The sequence below is a fragment of the Lasiodiplodia theobromae genome, assembly GCF_012971845.1.
Source record: "Lasiodiplodia theobromae strain AM2As chromosome Unknown scaffold_65, whole genome shotgun sequence".
NCBI lineage: Eukaryota > Fungi > Ascomycota > Dothideomycetes > Botryosphaeriales > Botryosphaeriaceae > Lasiodiplodia > Lasiodiplodia theobromae.
In genome coordinates this window covers 49,741-68,601 of record NW_023336547.1, presented here as the reverse complement: position 1 = coordinate 68,601, position 18,861 = coordinate 49,741, and the positions used below count along the sequence as shown (strand labels likewise).

Sequence of the window (18,861 nt, the reverse complement as noted above, 5' to 3'; positions counted from 1 at the left end):
AATAGAGCCAAGACCTGAGGCGGGCCCGGAGCGGGACTGCTGGCTGCCTGTCAGCTAGCCATGCTGACTGGCCCGGCAGATTCATCAGCCACAGTCTTGGCTGTAGGGTCGGCGGCTTACAAGGACTTAATTTAGTGCATCAAAGAGTCGGGTTGCACATACATGTGGCAGCCGAATGACGACGTCCGCAGACGCAGGCACATGGCCTAGCCGCTGCAACGCTCCCACACACAAGGGGGATCCTTCGGGCCATCCCATCAGATGATTCCTGTATGCAAGAATATTGAATGAGGCTTCCGCGTGGTTTCGACCTACAGCATCAGCCGCAGGTATCAAGACAAGACTTGCTGACAGGAGAGATTTCCAGGCGGCCGTGCATATGCCGACTGTACCCAGAGATGCGTTCCTGCAGACGTGACGATTCCCGAAGCAGCACGGACCGTGAAGCAGGCGGCGGTGCAAATCATGCCGTAGTGAAGAGAAGCGGCACTCGGGCGGTGAGAAGCAGGAAGTCGAACAGATAGCAGTAGCGGGGCGACGCCGGAGGGCCTTGGCAGGCATCAGAACGCACGTAGGGTAGTGAAGACAGTCGGGGTTTGGCGGAAATGCCCGGCAAGAGGGGGCTAAGCTTCGGTCCCAAAAGCCCGGTCAATTCTCCTTCGCTAACCCATGCGGATCCGGGAGCCAGTAGATCAGGACGCGGGCAGTGTGGCGCACAACGGGCAAAGGCCATGCCATGAGCAAGGGCGAATACCAGGCCAGAGCACATGAACCCATGCGGTCAGCACCGAGCCAAGAACGGGGGCCGGCTCGAGCACGAAAACAGGCATGAGCAGGGCGGGCGCCTTGCAGCGAGCTCTATCCATGGACGCGGAAGACGCGGTGGCACTGCAGTGGATTCCGCCGATGGAGCGGGCTGACAGGCAGTCGCGATCGGGAATCTGTTGGGTGTCGGTCAGCAACGACGAGCAGAGAGTTTGGCCAGCATGCCCGATGACTTGCGGCCGTCTAAAGATAGAGGATCGCCGCAGCCCCAGCTGGCCCGCCCGCCGGCGCCACGTTAGTCCGCGCCCATTGGCCCCGCCCTCGCAGGCCCACACGGTGCCCCTGCTTGTCTCTTCGCAACTCCTCGTTGACGTCGCGCTCGCGTCCAGCTCCTCGTCCGCGTATCCCGCCCAGCGCACCCATCTCCGCCCAAGCCGCTTCTCACGAGAGCAGCCACTCTGCTCCCGCTCTGCGTCAATGTTGCAACTGCGCCTGTTCCTGGCTAACCATGCTTCCACTTTCGGCCATCTCGCTACCGATGCCGAGCCTCTGCGTATTTCGCGAGACGCCTGCACCAGGCCATCCTCGTATGCCGCCTGAAGAGGCTATTCAGCATACTGTCTACTTATAAGCCAGCCCGGCCCAGTGAAAATCATGTAGCATACTCGCCCACGGTCGCTTTTGACTTCCATCCTTCATGTCTTCCGTTCGTTCTCGCCTGAGCATCCTGGCTGCGGCTCTGGCCGCCTTGCCCGGCGCCCTCTCCGATTGCGTGTCGTATGGTATTGATTTCCAGAACGGGGGCTCCTACTTCATCAACAAAGCCTTGGCAGAGAACTTCACTGCGGTAAGCTTCAGAGCGGAAGCCATGGTTTCGTCGCCTGTCTGACATGATGCCCCAAGGTGTCCGAGTTTGAGGGCTGTGCTGGCGGGACGGCCGATGTTCTCCTTGTTGATCCCAACTATGCCGAGTACATCTGCACCGACGTCCCCGTCACGCCCGATGACACGCCTCAGCTGTCGAGCTGTCCGATCTTGAAGAGCCAGATGTTCAGCGGAGACTGGCTCGTCATTGTCTTTGGCAACAACGGGCCTAACAAAGACGACGCTCCGTACGCATACCAGCGCGAGCTCTTCCTCACCGTCGGGAGCCAGGTCACCAGCACCTTCACTTCGACAGTCACCTGGGATGTCACGTCGACGCCCATTGTCACGTCGAACCTGACTTCGACGCTTTTGGTGACGGACACGGTGCCCAACACACAGACCATCACCTCTCCATCTGCCACGGCCAAGAAGACGGTGACTCCCAAGGCCGTCACGTCGTGGGTCACCTGGGTCAAGACCAGGACGAGGCATAGCTGGACCAAGAGCCTTACCACGGTGACCAAAACCAAGACGGCCAGCTGCACCGTCCCGCCCAAGCCGTCGCAGCACGACCCCACTGCAAAGTACACTCCCACTCGGGTCACGGTCGCAGCGCTGCAGTCCGGCTCGCCCGTGCGGGTTCGCAATGTCGTCGACACGCCCATGGACCCCAGCGTGGCTCGCCGCATGATCCGCGAGGCTCGCCTGAGGCGCGGCATGTCAATCCCCGACCGCCTCAACGAGCGCGATTTGGACGAGCGTGCTCCTGACGAGGCGACGGTCATTGTCACGGCCGACACTGTGGTGAACACAACCATCACGCACACTGCCGCTCCTTCGACCACGACCGAGACCATCCTTACCACGCAAACCGTCTCGACCACTCTCCCGCCCAGCACCGTCTACTCGGGCAGGACCACCGTCACCATTACCGCGCCGACGCCGACGAAGACGAGGACCAGCATCTCGTACACGACCATTACTGCCATCAAGACTCTTTACAAGACGTATGTTGCCCATTCCTACCCTGCGTTGCACCTTGTTGACATGTTCCAGTTGGACATACACGACCACGGTAACGCCGACCGAGTCCGTGAAAGCCTGCACGTCCAAGGGCGGCCACATTCTCCCCACGCCCAAGTGGAGGGCGGTGTAGAGTTGGCAAGGATAGCATTGCTAGTGCTGAGCTTCTTATTTCGAACATTATGAGTCCACGAATCAACGCACAGAGATGGCGCTTGCGGTAGATGCGGCTGCTGTCTTAGTTAGTCACGAATGCATATTTCTCTAGCAGTGGTGTGATGCGATGCAAATCCGATGGGGAAGTGATCGCGTCATGGTGCTTGCCATTTTAGCGAGCGGGCCTCAGCCCTACGGTGCTCGGCCGCGGGGCCTGCCGCAGCCGGCAAGCGATGCGGAAACAATTTGCGAACCATCCAACAAGTTACACGGCGCCTGTCACCCGTGTCGTCCCCACAGCTCGTGCACTGCGCCTCACCTGTCCACGCTGCCAAGCCTCCACGCCCGTGGGACGCTCGCTCGCACAATCTGACCAAAAGACGTCTGCAAGGGCAACCAAAGATCCTGTTTTCACCCAGCGCCGCATTTCTAAAACCCCGAACCGCTGTCTTCCTTCGAGGCTAACGCACTGTCAGCCCGTCGCCATCAGCCAACGCAGACCGCTCAGCCCACCCAGGCTGCAGCGGCACGGAATGTGAAGGCGTGTCGAAAGCCCGACCCGAGTCCAGCCACGGCGCCGCAAGGAGGACGCCGTGGCGGAGCGGCAGGCAACGTCGTCCGCCAAGGCGCGGAACCCGCCTGTCTTGGTGCACATCCCTGTTGCTTGTGTTCGGGTTGGCTGGCCACTGAAGCATTGCCGCGCTGAAAACAGGCCGCTGCACGCCATCTTCTCGCCTGTTGTCCCCCTCTTCTCCACTCTCGGGGCGCCTCTTCGTTTGCCCAACCCCGGACGCCTGCGAATAGGATCGGCCATGCTATGATCGCCGGTCGGGGTGTCTAGCATTCCCCACGTAAGGCCACCGGCCATCGCATCTGGCCATGTACATCCGGCGCCGAAGGAGCTGCCAGCTCGCCCCGTGTGGGGCGGAAGGAAGTAGGAGCAAGGTCAAGGTGCTGTTGGAGGCTTTTGCGTCGGGCTGTTCTCAATCCAACCGAGCAGAACCCGGGGTACATCTACTGTTTGTCGAGATCGCAGTGAGATACAAGCACTCACACCGCCGCCCGCGAAGCGAGAGTCAGCATCACTCTTTGACGTGTCCCAATAGGTCAAGCAGAGCCGATGACTTACATCTGCTGCTGACGGGCGTCCATCGCTTGTCCAGCTGTATTAACGTATTGGGAAACAGCAACACGGTGCTCATAGGGCTCCACATCAGTCATCTAGCCAATGATAGCGCCGGTATCGGAAGCGCTCACGCTATGAAAGCGACGACAATTGGCGGCTTTCCTACTGCACGTCTATACATGGGTACATCACCCTTGTACCCGTCTACTGCGGGGACTTACTCGCCAATTCGGCCAACACAGCGGATCCGAAAACGCGCAAAAAGCAAAACCATACGTACGAAGAGTGGCGAACGAGATTGAGCTCTTCTCGATCGGGACCCTCTCTACACCCGAAAATGCGCGTTCATGGGACGTCGATTGCTCCATACGACCTATCGACGAAAACTGACATCCGATTCTGCCTCGCTGGCACGCTGGTCTGCCGACCACTCTGCTTACATGCTTAATGAAATGGCGTCGGGTTCGGCTTTTCCGACGCATGCACCTTCGGCTAACTCGACGGGCTCTTCGTGGCAGAAGGACGAAGCGGTGAGCAAGCGTCGCCAACAAAATAAATCAGCTCGACTCTTCTAATGCGCGTAAGGCTGAATTTGCCGGTCGTTTGGTCCTGTATGTGATTGCTAAAAAAGCCGGATTATGCTCGGCTTACGCGTCATCACGGCGGACACTCCGAATCGAGACGCACATATATTGAGCCAGATAGGCCTACTTCTGCGCTGGAACTTCTGTGGAGCCCGTCCAGCCCAGCTTCTAATGTGACGAACCGCCACCAGCGCCATTGGCCCCAGCACCGGCACATCTGTATGCACTTCTGCGGCACTTCAAGTTATTGCGGCGTCTGATCTTCTCACCTGGCCTGTTCACTATGCATGCAAACAATAGTTCTGTCTCCCTTCCGATAACTTCCAGGCAGACGCCACGGCCAAATTTCCGTCCACTGCAGGATCTAGGTGGGTCTCTTCAAGCGATCCACTGCAAGCTTCTTTCCTTCTTCCGCCGCCCACTTCACGCGTGGTAAGGTATCCAGGATGCCAGGAGCGTGCTGCCAACATTTCTCGCACCCTGCTCCAGACAAAAAGAGTATTCCGGCCTTCCGAGGGACCTGGTGTGTCTCACTGCAGGAATTTGCCATGAGACTTCGGTAGAGAGGCCTCTGCGTTCAGGGCTAGACGTCTAGGACGAAGATTCGCACCTTCGGGGCACAGGTATTCTACGACCGCGCTCTTTTCACAAGCTTTCTGCCTCTGCTGATGACTCCTCCTAACTCCTACCAAAAAGCCATAGCAGGTTTCATGAGCGAAGCATTCGCCATGGCTCATGACTACGATCAGGTGCCTTGTCGGGTCTCTCGGCTGTTGGCGGAGACATAACTTTGGTAACAAAGGCTAATCCTCACCATCCAAACAAATTCAATAGCTCGACACCACTCCCGAATCCGCCATTCGTAAGCATTCCGTCTGCCTTGTCGGCCACAATGGCTCGCCTCGTACCTTGAAACATGTTTGCCTTCTTGCTCGCTTCGAAGTTCCCCGGATTCGAGATCACGATTTGGTAATGAGAACGGATCATGCGGCTCGTATCGTCCTTGGCAAGCGAGGCGCCGGCGATGGGCGTGGCTGGCGGAACACGAGGCTGCCTTCTTGGCTGCTTGACTATGATCCTCCTTCCGTCCGCTGCCGCTAACTTCTAGTGCGCTATTCTTGGGGGCGGGTAGCACAGCGCTTGACTCGACGTTCTCTTCTTCAGCGACATTTGGATCCTGCGCAAGTGGTACGACTGTACGGTACGATGCCTGCAGTACCGAGGAAAGTCGGTGAGTTGTCCAAGGTAAGATATTCTCGCAGTCCGTGGATACCTACCGGGCTGGCCTCCTTAACGAGCTGGCTGCATATACGGGAAAGCCATCACAGTCCTTTGACGGTATGAAGGCCGGCTCTTCTCTTGAGGGCACAGTAGCTTTTGCCGTATCCAGTAACTTTGCCCATCACTCCATGAAGCGATGCTTCAATTTCAGTACTTGCGCATTGCCTACCTTCACGTTACAGGTTTCACGAACTAGCTTCAGGCATTCGAACTTACCTTTCAAATACGCTCCTCGGCTGGTCACTCTGTTGCCAACTGACGCGCCAGTAAATGACAAGAGCACCACCCAAGGCAGTCTCACAGTTGACCGCGAAATCCACTACAATCAAGAAACCTCGGAGAATCGTCGCATCATACCCGACATTGCTCGACGGTAACAGTGAACGGCATACACTTTCGGTGAGATACTGCATGTCTCTGGGTAGCCCAGAGGACGTTCGACGCTCCGTTTTTGAGGTTCGTTAACCTACGGATGGGTCATCGTGTCACTCGTTGTTTCAGACCGCGTGACGAACCGCCATGTCACCCCCAGACGCATGTGTTGTACGACCGGCTCACAATGGTGGGAGATTTCTTCAAGGCTGAAACTCCACGTGTGAAAATAAACCGACGGTGTACGTTTCAAGCCCCTTCACGTTGACATGCTGCTTTGTCTTAAACACCTTGCTTTTGTTTTAACATTTTCGTGCGCGCGGCGCAAGTCTTGTTTGAGACATTGCAATGTGACGACTTCCTAATATGGAGTGGCCTGTATCACTCGAGCCAGCCATGTCATGTGCTATGCTACTCCTGCGTTTCATACAGACGTGGGAGATAAAGACTCTTCCAACGTCTTCAAAATCAGCATGGAGGATTTACCAGAAACTTCAATCTTCAGCTTCGATTTTATCCAGATCCAAACTCAGAGCCACATACAATGCAGACTCATATCGTTTAACCACCGGCCTTTAAAGCCCCTCCCCTTCAAATATGGCAACTTCCATTGTTCTTCCTGTTGTCACACAAGCATTATTGTCGGGCCTTCCTAGTCATTTGTGCCTCTGTCGAGTGCTTAACCTAGCAGATTTCATCCCTTAATCTCAGTCAGCGCTTAGAGAGTAGGTAATAAACGTGTGACCGCGTGCCTTTTCGCGAGCCAGATTTGGCTACGGTGGAAGTGGAAGAGTTGAAGGATTACTAAAAGATGTATTCCGTGACTGTAAGTACTAAATTTCGTATTATTGAGCGGGTTTTCTTTGAAAGAGAAAATTGTCGCGAATTGTCATGGGTTTATCTTACTATAACTCCCAGCGTCACCTGAGATTTGGCCCCCATCGGTATGTGGGTATTGTCGCCCCCATGCAACAAGACATTATTACGAATGATCAGCGCAAGGGCTGGGGGGTGCCGCGAATACTTATTAATGCTGAGTGGCGCCGCAACTCTCATGTGTTCTTCGTTTTACCAGAGCTTTCCAACGTTACCTTGACTCCTGAGTTCCGTTCATCCAGCTACAGACACCTTCATACCGTTGTGAACAAGCCGCAGATGACTACCGTCGCAGATGAAACATTCGATAAGGACGACTCCGACGTCCCAGACCTCCAAGAGCTCTGGTGCTTTGGCGATGACGATGGCACTGGCGCGGAACCGTACTGCTGCTGCTGCACATGCGGTAAGCCGATCGCCGGCCAAGGCGAGGCAATCATCCGCACATTCTCAGTACGGCCGCTCGATGATGCTGACGGAGAGTCAATATGGTCAGTGGAAGAAAAAGAAGGCGCCAGCAAGCATGTCCGAGCACTTGGCTCGTTGATATCAATCTACAACAGACACCTCGCCTGTTTGCAACAGGGGAGCGTCACGTACGTAACCGTGTCACACGTCTGGGACCTGGACGTCTCGGCGGCACAGGCGCGAGGCAGGCACTCGCCGCAGGACATAGCAACGCGACAGAAGGCCTTCGCGCGACCGATCAACATTTACCGGGCTCTTGTTTCCAACTTGCAAAAGACCAAGGGGGAAACTGATGGGGGTGGCGCTTTCGAGGTCTGGCACGACTACATCAGCGTCCTGCAGTGGCGGGACGATATCAAGGAAAAGATGCTCGGCGCGATACCCAAGATCTACGGCGGATCGCACTTCACGCTGGCCTTCCTCGAGGACGTCACGCCGCAGATGGTCGAAGACATGCGGCACGCGCCGTCGTCGGAGCGCCGGCTAGCGGGTGTGACGGGCGTGTGCAACGCGCAATGGTTCGCGCGCGTGTGGACGGCCATGGAGTTTGTGCGCAGCGCGCGGCTCAAGCCCATGGTCAGCGATTACACCATCTACGACGACGCGCCGGGCATGTTCCTCGGCAAGGCGGCGGACGTGTACGAGGAAGAGATCAGGCTTCAGGGCGATATCCTCGAGGTGGAGCGCATGGCGCAGCAGGGCAGGCGGCTGGTGCCATGGAACGTGGTGACCATTGCGGACGCGAGGAGGGACAAGGTTCTGGACTACGCGCCGGCTTTTTCGGTGCTCTCTGCCAGGGGGTGCAGGAGTGACCGCGACTTCTTTCACGCGCTGAGGGGCATCGTGCTGGGCAAGCACGACGAGCCGCTGAAGGCGGACTCGCAGGCCGCTTGTTTGCAAGTCGCCATGCGCTGCCTCGAAGCAGGCGATTACAGCCCCTTGTTGATCACACCAAGACTGGGCGCCGCAGACCCCAGGAAAGATCGCAGTTGGGTCGAGCGGATGGGCTACAACGACGTCATCAGCTGGGGGTTGAGGGGAAGATTATCTCGGCCCGAGTGCCACGACAGTTTCTACTTCGCAGGCAACCAGCCGGTGTTGAAGCTAGAAAGGATTGGCATTGTTCGCACCGTACGGAGATTTCTGCACCCAGACCAGCACGCCAATTTTGCCAACATCGCGCGTACTGTTGTCGATTACACGGGGCCGGATGTCGATGCCTTCGTCGAAACACTAGGGACCAGGCTGTACGACCAGGACAAAAGCGACATCATGAGGCGCCTGGCGCAGGAGAACCGGCGTCAGGCTTTGGAGATTGCTCTACGGGAACAGTACGATGTGGCACACCGCCATTGGCCCATGGAGGGATTCAAAGGCTCCAAGTGGGTTGCTGATGCGATGGGCCTGTCGAACGCCTCCCTGGAACACCGCAAAGGACAGACGCCGTTTGAGTACCTCGAACGCCATGGCCGCACCATTCATTTGCTCCACCGGCAAGCCATCATTGGTGTGGCTTGCCAGACTTGTCATGATACCTTTCTCTTCCGCGCTGCGCTGTACCAGTGTCCCACCGAAGTGCGCGATGCTGTCGCGTATCGTATACCCGGACTACACTATAAGATGGCTCGCCCGGACGGAGTTGGCATCCTTGTCAAAAACGAAAAAATCGTGGGTCGCATGATCTGGGCTTGTCCGGCCTGTCCATGCCAGCAACGAGAAATGGTCAAGCTCTCTATCCCTGATCTGCCGCTGCCAGTGCCTAGAGCTCAAATGCTCAGCTCGAGTAATTGACAAGGAGTGCCCTCTAACATCCTTCAGCCTCTTCAGCTCAACACCAACTATGTAACATGGTCCCAGGGCTTCCCTGATCCAATTCATCATCTTTTCACATTCCTGTTGGTTTGACATGTGGTTGAGAAAGCCTCCACAATCTGAAGTCTGGTCTCACTGAGCAGCAGTGTTTTCACATCCAACACGAGACAACTGAGGGTATGGAGCGCTGCTGCGGAGATCCTCAGGACGCTCTGAGGGTTACTCTTACGTGAACTTTCTCGCCGCTTACATTGCCGGTAGCGAGACCCTGGGAGACATAACCCTGCTTTTGTTCAACGTTGAACTCTGGGCCCCATCACCATTAGTAGGCTTTGACTCAGACACGAACTTCGTCCCAACATACATCTCTAATAGCAGTCTCGGGCTTTCAATATCGAGCAAGGATAGATACATGATTTATCGACTAACAATACTCCTCCAGCGGCTACATCGGACGCCCCTCGGCAGCAGTGGCCCAATCCCTCTCGAACGCAGCCCAGCCCCCACTTGGCTCTTCGTGAAGCTTGAGAGAATGGATCACCATTTCATACTGGCCATCCTCGGGCAGGGCGTTCTGGTTGACGTTGCCGCCCATTGCGATGTTGATGATGATCTGGAAATCGGCCAACCTCCTCGTGCCGGGGGGAATGGGGGCCTTCATGACGGGCATGCCATCGACATACCACACCATGCGGCCGGTGGGGCCGTCCTGGTCCCATGAGAAGCCGTACCACCGGCCGTTGGGGTCATCCAGCTGCGGGATGGGCGTCTCTACGACGCGGTGCTTGTTCCAGTCCTCGCCGTTGAAGTGGCCCCAGTGCAGGCAGGCGTGGTTCTGGCGCACGCCGTTCCAAGCCTCGAAGATGTCGACCTCGCCGTCGCCGGGCCAGGTGAAGGGCTCGCGCGGCAGCAGCCAGAAGGCGGGCCAGATGCCCTTTGCCGACGGGGCCGTTATGCGCACCTGCAGGAAGCCGCGGTCCCGGGCCAGCGGCTGGCGCGAGACCAGGCGGGCGCTCGTGTATTGCTGGCCCTCGGGGGCGTTGCGGTCGGCGATGGCACGCAGCACCAGGGCGCCATTGGGCGTGTGGAAGGAATTGCGCGCGTCTGCCGTGTAGGTCTGGGCTTCGTTGTTGCCCCAGCCTCCGGCGCCTTGCTTGTGCTCGAAGTTCACGGATACGGCGGCGCTCGGATCGAGGATGGGCGCCCAGTAGTGCGGCAGCGCGGTCGGATGTGTCGGGATCGGCGGAGGCTGTTGGAAGGGCGGTTGGTAGGGCGACTGATACGGCGGTTGCGCGTACTGCGGCTGTTCGTAAGGCTGCTGGTCGTAGGGCTGCTGGCCGTAGGGCGGCTGGCCGTATTGGGGCTGGCCGTATTGAGGCTGGCCATACTGCGGCTGCGAGTATTGGGGTTGGCCATACTGCGGGTATTGCTGTTGCGGCGGCGGCGGCGGCGGCGGTCTCTGGTAGGAGGACTGTTGCGGAGGGTGAGAGCCGGGAAAGTAGTGCGGAGCGGCTGCTGGGTAGTGCGCGCTGGCGTCGGCGACAGGATTGGCGGGGTAGTACTGCTGCTGCTGCTGGTGCTGCTGGTACTGCTGGCCGGGATACTGCTGGCCGGGATACTGGTACTGTTGGCCGGGGTACTGCTGATTGGGGCGCGGAGGCACCGGAGGAGCCTGGTGCGAGGCCTGGTACTTATCGTACTGGACCTTCGCCTTGGAAATTAGTCCATCGAGTTGTTTTCCGAAGGGCATGGCGGCGGCTGAAGTGTGGGGTGGAGGAGGGGCCGTCTGACGCGCAGCGATCTGCGCCAAAATCCCGCCCAACTTACGTCATCCTCGGCATCTTGGTCTTCCAAAAACCACTCATCATCAGGAAACCATGCCTGACATTTTGGCAGGATGATTCCTGCAACGAGAAGTATGCTCCAACGCATCGTGATGCAGGAAAAAAATTACAGTCTTCTTTGCCGACGGACGGGTGTGCAAGTGGGCCATTTATACCACAGCTGGCCACGGACCCTGATGGTGATTTTTCTTCTTTTTCTGTTGGTTGAGCAATCGTACCCGTGTAGCTTTTATTCCACTTTTCCAGCTCTCAACAACTTCCCTCTTGTCATTTTGCGACTACGTTGAGAATATCACCTTCCTTCTGCTATACGTACCGCCACTACCCCTCTGCACTTTTTTCCAACCGTACCTCCTCGGACTCTCCTCCTCGTCCTGGCTCTGCTCATCAATGATCCGCTGCAAGCCCGCCGCCATCACCTCCCTCTGCGCCTCCGTCCACGCTGTTTTTGAATGTAGCTGCTGCGCATCGTTCACTACTAACTGAACGCCTTTCATCGGGCTCGTCGGTGAATCACGGCTAAACGACATCCCTCTCTCTGTAACCATTTCTTCACCTATGTCATCCGACATTCTCTTTCTCTTCCCCCCTGCCCGCATATCCCTCGCAATTACCTCCAGAAAATCCGCTCGCCTATCGCGCTCATCGTCATTGTAGATTTCTTGTGCTGACACCGCCCACCCGCCACTTCTCACGAAGAAGTCGTAGCAGTGCTCACAGTCGAACTGACATGGTAGGATTCCTCCATTCTGCAAAGCCGTTGTGTTCTTGATGTGAGCGGGAGGGCCCACTGCAATCAGATTTGCATCGGCCGCCACCAGCGTTTCCGGGGACAAATCTGGTGACAGCGAGGATGATGACTGCTTGATCGTGGCGACGGTCGATTTGAAGGAGCAGTCGAGTTCCGGGCAAGGTAACGAGGAAGTGGTTGGGAGGTCATCGATCCAGTTGAGGACAGGTTGGATGGTGGTGACAGGGGAGGCGGGAAAGTGGACAGATTTTGTGGCCGTGTCCTCCTCATCGAGAAAGGGAATTGGACCTTTCTCCCGGTCAGAAAAGAAACAATAAGATGCTGTGGGGGGTCGTAAGATGCCACCACGGGTCCTGAGGCGTGCTGAAGCCATGCCGGATGGCTACTACTATAGATATGGAATTCACTTCTGCAATTTTGGACGGTACTGCAGGTATTATACCATACGCTTTGTCAAAGCATAAAGAACACGATGGGCTAAATATAGACCCTCTTTGTAAATTGCTGTAACAATGGAATTGACTGCATCTTACTACGCACTTTGTCTGGCGACGCCGAAGCCATCGACTGTACTGTCATTGAATACAGAGGTGACTATCCGGCTCTTACCTTGTTCCGCTACTTTTCAGTTAGATTTAGATCCCCCCGAGCCACTGCTGCTGATTAAAAAGATTCTTGGTCACTGTCCATTGCATCATCATAGCCTGCTGTTTCATCGTAGTCCTCTATCCCACCCCAGTCATCCACGCGCATTGGTCCACTTTCCAAATCAGTCTTCAAACCTGGGTGCTGCCAAGGCCCGTTGAACCAGACCGGCACTTCGGTGGCCGCATCCACCATGATGAGGTCTCCATCAGAGTCACGCGGCCATCTAAGGCCATCATAGAACTTTCGACGGCAGAGGCGTTTTTCAAACTCGCGTGCCTTCCAGAGGTCACCTTGGATTTCGCTGTTCAGGGGGTATTCGGATGGGTCGAACTGGGGCATGCTGCTGCGGCTTTCGTCATTGCTGTGTTGTCTATTCCGGTTGCGCTGTCGATGGTTACGACCGTTAGAGCCCGTGCCGTTGTTATTATTCCTGCCTGTGTTGTTGTTGCGCTCTCGATTTTGGTTACTTAAGTTTCTTTGGTTATTTCCACCTCTGTTGTTCCTATTCCCTTGATCATATGGGCTCTGGCGCTGATGACGGCGATGCTCTCTGTTGCCATTGTTCTGCCAGTTCCTGTTACTACTATTGCTCTGATGGTTTGGGCTTCTGTTGGAGTGATCGCCTTGATGGTTACTGCTGTGGTTCTGCTGATTGCCATTACCTTGTCCTTGCGTATTTCGCGGGGCCCGCCCGTTTCTATTGTTTCTGTGGTAGCGTCCAGGCATACCGAGTCTTGGAAGAAAGTAATGCGTGGGGGAAAAAAACGAATTGTGAGAAAGCAACGGATACTTAAAAGCATCCATTGTTCTCTTCACACAATGGCAAGTGCGTGGGAATGGACAAAGACCAGAAATAGCGCCAATCGAAGGTGTGCTCTCTTTCCTCATGAGGCTAGCGCGTCCAGCGGCCAGGCTCTCCGGTCGGACCCGATCCTGCATATCTTCTGCCCAGTTTCACTGCCCTCTCGAAAAGGACCGCCAGCCGTAGTGCAAGCCACGCGCGTCGCAAGCCAGGGGAGAGGGGGAAAACGGTCGACGGGCCCCTGCAGCGCCCTTTTACCTAGCCCCCGTTTCGGCCACTATTCTCCGGCGCCGTAGCAGTCTTGACCGAGCCTGCAACCTGAGGCCATGGCGCTAGCATGCTTAGCTCGCACGACGCGTGTCAGACAAAGTCGACGGCAAAGGCAGACAAAGCAAGGCCAGGGGCTCGCACAAGCACGCAGACGTACCAGCTTGGGGCGTGGCCCATGACTCGCGCAAAAAGTACCTCGGCATCTCCACAGCTCCTTCCCCGCGGGGTCCTTGCGGAGCTTCAGCTCCACATTCCTCGGACCACAACAACTGTTCACTCATCGTCTCGATATGTGAAGGATATTTACGCCCGTAATTACTTTATCGCCCGTTCCACTTCAGCTCCCCAGCTGCGCCGACCCCTCTCGTAGCACACAGCATCCCTTCCTGAGCTCAGCAGAAACCGCTCGCCAATCCGAGGACCACGCAGCTTCCGCTCCGCTCCGCTCCACCCCCTCCCACGCCGCAGACCTCAATCAGCCAAACGCAAACCAAAATGACAACCACCTTCCCCACCGCCCCAACACCCTTCGCCGAACCCTCCTGGCTCGCCGGGCTGCCCTCGCCCTATCACACGGCGTCGCACCGCAAATGGCAGCGCGACATCCGCTCCTTCATCGAGGAGCACCTCCTCCAACACGCCTTCGAGTGGGACACGCAGGAGACAGTGCCACCGCACGTCTTTGAGACTTTCGCCCAAGCCAATATGCTGGTGCCGAACCTCCCCGCCCCGCTACCGGCTGCGTGGTTGCGGCGCCTGGGCCTCGGCGAGCTTCTGGGCGGGCTGAAGGTCGAGGACTTTGATTACCTGCACAATGCCATATACTGTGACGAGGTGCGTCTTGCTTTTGATGCTTGGACGTAGTTGACTCGATTGGTAGATGTCGCGCGCCGGCATCGCAGGTCCCTCGGGCTCCCTCACCGTCGGCATGGCCTTTGGCGTCCCTCCAATCATCAAGTTCGGCAACGCAGCCCTGCAGGAGCGCTTCCTGCCGGATCTGCTGACGGGTAAGAAGCGCGCCTGCATCGCCATCACCGAGCCGGGCGCGGGTAGCGACGTTGCCAACATCACGACGACGGCCGCCAAGACGCCCGATGGGAAGCACTACATAATCAATGGCACGAAGAAGTGGATTACCAATGGCATCTGGAGCGACTACGCCGCCATGGCAGTGCGGACCGGCGGGCCTGGCCCTGCGGGCTTGAGCATGCTGGTTGTGCCGCTGAAGGGGTACCCGGGAGTGAGCATGCGCCGATTGAAGGTTTCTGGACAGGTCAGCGCGGGGACGACATTCATTGAGTTAGACGACGTCAAGGTGCCCGTGGATAATCTCATTGGCACCGAGGGCGCGGGCATGAAGTATATCAGTGGGTGCTCTCTTGCTTCAGGGGAAAGACTGTGCTGAATCTGTGTTTACAGTGACGAACTTCAACCATGAACGCCTCACCATCGCCATCGGCGCCACACGTTACGCCCGCGTCGCCGTCGCCTCAGCCATGGACTACGTCATGAAGCGCGAGGCTTTCGGCAAGGCGCTGGTCGAGCAGCCCGTCGTGCGGCACCGGCTGGCCAAAGCCGGCGCCGAGCTCGAGAGCCTGCAGGCGTGGGTTGATTTATTCGTCTACCAAATGACGCGGCTCAGTAAGGAGGAAGCCGACGTCCAATTGGGCGGGCTGACGGCGCTGGCCAAGGCCCGCGCGGGCATGGTCTTTGACGAGTGTGCGCGCTGCGCCGTCCTGCTGTTCGGCGGCAACGGTTACACCAGAACTGGCCAAGGCGAGATTGCCGAGCGGCTGTATAGAGAGGTGCCCGGTCAGAGGTACGTTGGGATTCGTTTTCTTTGCTGTGCTGGCGACGACGTCATGACCGGCCACTGACCCTTTTTGCACCACATCCCCGTATTGCCTCTGGAAACATCAGACTGATATCATCTGCTTATTGCGCTTGAACAGGATCCCCGGAGGATCGGAGGACGTGCTACTGGATCTGGCAATCCGGCAACTGGTGAAGAACTACAAGAATCAAACGAAGGCCCTAGAGCGGTCGAGCGGATCATCGAAACTCTAGATTGCAATCTACACCTAGACTTCGTGGGGGTGGTGTGCAGGCCTGCGGGGATGGGAGGTAAGTGCGCATAATCGGCAATCCATGCTTCCCTATTTGAGCCACCATTGGATTCTCCACAAAGTTTTACGGCACGCTGCTGTGCGACACGCTACGCTGTCGTCATGCTTTCAAAGCTTGTCGGAAATCTTTCTTCAACCCTTCCTTATGCCCGCCGCCCCAGCCTTTTCGGGTTGCCTTACGCACTTCCTTTGTCCGTGTCGATCCCGGTCAACAACAAAGAGAACAAGGCCGGGTGCAAATGTGGGCGAATAGATCGCGCAGTGAAAGAGAAGGAGGAACGAAGCGCTATTACCTACCTCTGATTGAACTACGAGCGAGTTATTTCCGCGATCGTCGGCCCACTACTTGCGATGCAATTGAATTCCGCTTCTCGCCTCAGGTTCCGTTTCTTGCTAGCCGGTGGGCCGCTACGCTACGCCCGCACCGGCGCTGCGCCCTGCAGCACAACCTGAGGCGTTCGGATAAGTACCGCGTTTTAATTCCGCGCTCTTCCCCAACCCCTCCACGGCCCTCCACAGGCATTCACCCCGCATTAATCGTCAGCCTCAGTAACCTTATCAAGGCTAGAGCTAGGCATGGGTGTCGAGGACAGGCTTGATGGGTAGGGTGATCCGGAGCTAAGGAGAGGGAAGAAAAACTTGCAGGCGGGAGCAAAAGAGCAGATGCACGAGCGGTTCCGCGATCGGGGCATGCGTGAGGGGTGCTTGGCCGTTTTTGTTGGTTACGAAACGGCGTTTCAAGGCGTGTAAGGATAGTGCAATGCGCTTTGCCTCATGCATGATTCCAACCCTTTGGCGCAATCTCGTGGGTCGCCTGGCCTCCGGCGAGCGTGGACGGGGAGTGGAAGTGCTTTGTTAGAACCAATTTAACCACGCGACACGTCACAGGGTATTGCCGGGGGCGAACGAAGGAATGAAAGGAAAAAGATAAAGCCATCGTGGGGTATTGTGGAGCAAGTGGCTGGCGGTTTCGAGGAAAACGTGACTCGAAAAGAGGTGCGTGCTGTGCTCTGGCCAATGTTGATGGCGGAGGAAAACAAGAAGTTGGAATTAGCGCCGACTCGTGAAGATCGTGGGATTGTGCCCCCCCCCCCCAGCGCTTGGCCTCGTGCGGTGAGTTTACACAATGCCAAGTGTTTTTTCCCCGCGGGGTCTCCGCCTGAACGAACAGAAAATGACAGGGTCAGGGAACACGATAACCGCCTCCGCAGCGGCTGCATGCCGCGCTCTCCGGCAACGCCGATGACGGCGAGGACTGAGGCGGCGGGATCTCAAGAACGTATGGCGAACTGGAAAAGAGCATGGCCAGGCTGCTGTTACTGGACGCAGGCGCGCCGCTATCGGACCTACATCTAGGCCCGTCTGATCAATAATCGAGAGACAGCAGTTACATGCATCCTGTGGTGCGTCAGATAAATCTTTCGCTGCTCTTAATCGTCAGACTCCCTGTTGGTCAGCACCAAGCGGCCCAGGTAGGTATTCGCTTTCGCGCCGCTCGTTAGAGGCTTAGGCTCAGCCACCACAGAGGAGCCGAACGGCACCTGGCCGGACCGCTTGCAGCGTTTCTTTCTGCAAAGAGCATCGTGCCCCGCGGCTGTCGTTTTATTTGCGCACCTGCATGTCGGCATGCGCCGGCCTATCCCGAGCCTATCCGCGCAAGGGCTGCGAGTGACCCAGCGGCCAGGACCCCCGGGCGCGGCTGGGTGCGGGTGATTTGATTACACAGCGGTTGTTGGGCGATGTGCGATTTATGGAGAATCGAAATGGGACCCACTGCGGCTTTTTGCTGCGCTGCGGGGGTACGAGACCGGGGCGGATCGAAAAGGGAAGCAGACGAGAGAAAGACGCGCTGTGGACCAGGAGGGCCGGGCCAGCAACTAAATGCCTGACCGGAAAGCCCACGGGTCGAACGGTACCGACGATGACGGAAGCGGTGGAGGCGGCGGGAAGACGAGTTCATCGTGATCCACACACCCAGAGCACACCCACTTCGGACCGCATCCGCTCCCAGGGGGGGCGGTCCCACAGGTCGTTGATATCAGAGCTTCGCAAGAGGTTGACTTGCCACTTCAGCAACAGGCAGGCCGCTCGGGGCTCGCATGACCGGCAGCTGCACAATGCGCTGCTGCTATCTGTGCTCGCCAGCAGTAAGATGTACGGTGAAGGCCAGGCCCAGCGCTAGGACGAGCCAGCCTTCAGCACCGAATAGCGGGCAGCGCAATTAAGAGCTTGCCTGAATCCCGAGCGTTCTCCGTGCACGACAACGAAGCAGGCACCATGCGAGAGGCAGCACGGCGACGATCCCCATGCGTGGCGTCGTGGAGATCGGCCGCTTGCCGCGCCCCACCCCAGGGTTTGCCTCGTCTTATTATTCTCCTCGTCATCGCGATGGTGCTGACATTCGCGTGGGCCGCCGTTCGTTGGCCGGCAGCTGGCCGTGCGCGAGGGCCGGGTCCCGGCGATTGATGACGGCGATTGCAGCGATGTCGGCGGAAAGTGGTCGGTGCTGGGCGGCGCGGATTATTGCGCGCAGCGGCTGGCGGAGGGGGGGCAGCGAGGGCGCAGGGCAGGCCGTAGGTCCGCCCGTCCGGTTTGGGCAGACGGCTGCGAGGGTGCATGGCGGACGCTGACCGGCGCTCAGATGCCCGCGAGCATCCGCTAGCATGCCACGCGCCCTTCCAGAAGGACGGGCAGGCCTTCTTCGATCGGCGCCGCAGTCTCGACCAAAGGGGCTCTGCTGGGCTGAACCGTGGGCGCAGGCGGGCTTGGTGCGGCTTGGCTCCAGTGGGCGGCATGTGAAAGGCGCTGACGTGCTGGCGAACTCGGCCGTAGTGCGGGCTGTCAAAAGCGCGCAGCTCAAGGGGTCACGAGCGTGGAGCACGGTGGGGCGGGCTGTCTCATCTCAAAAAAGGCGTCGCGAATCTCACATGCTGGGCCAAGCCTTGCGCAGGTGTTCGCTCCGACAGACGGCTAAGCATGACGTTGGCCGGCGTGTGACACGGCAGCGGTGTCCTGTGCCGGCCTGTGGCTGCCAATTACTCGTTCAGCCCCGCCGCCTGCCAAACGGCGCAGCGCATCCGAGTGCGCCCG

General features: G+C 57.7%; 3 protein-coding genes across 3 annotated transcripts; 2 read left to right on the top strand and 1 right to left on the bottom strand.

Annotated features, from left to right (window-relative positions):
- Positions 1-1,462: 1,462 nt before the first annotated feature.
- Positions 1,463-2,788, top strand: LTHEOB_12506 (P-loop containing nucleoside triphosphate hydrolase; the record flags this gene model as incomplete). The annotated part of the gene is made up of 3 exons (XM_035509381.1): positions 1,463-1,612; positions 1,669-2,639; positions 2,689-2,788. The coding sequence occupies 3 exons, from the start codon at positions 1,463-1,465 to the stop codon at positions 2,786-2,788; spliced, it is 1,221 nt and encodes a 406-aa protein (XP_035364531.1).
- A 6,987-nt stretch (positions 2,789-9,775) lies between these two features.
- LTHEOB_12505 (Glycoside hydrolase family 16) lies at positions 9,776-11,080 on the bottom strand (the record flags this gene model as incomplete). Its single annotated transcript, XM_035509380.1, has 1 exon — positions 9,776-11,080. The coding sequence occupies one exon, from the start codon at positions 11,078-11,080 to the stop codon at positions 9,776-9,778; it is 1,305 nt and encodes a 434-aa protein (XP_035364530.1).
- A 3,060-nt stretch (positions 11,081-14,140) lies between these two features.
- LTHEOB_12504 (Acyl-CoA dehydrogenase type 1) lies at positions 14,141-15,712 on the top strand (the record flags this gene model as incomplete). The annotated part of the gene is made up of 4 exons (XM_035509379.1): positions 14,141-14,479; positions 14,526-15,012; positions 15,065-15,464; positions 15,598-15,712. 4 exons carry the CDS (start codon positions 14,141-14,143, stop codon positions 15,710-15,712), a joined length of 1,341 nt encoding a protein of 446 aa, XP_035364529.1.
- Between the last annotated feature and the right edge of the window lie 3,149 nt (positions 15,713-18,861).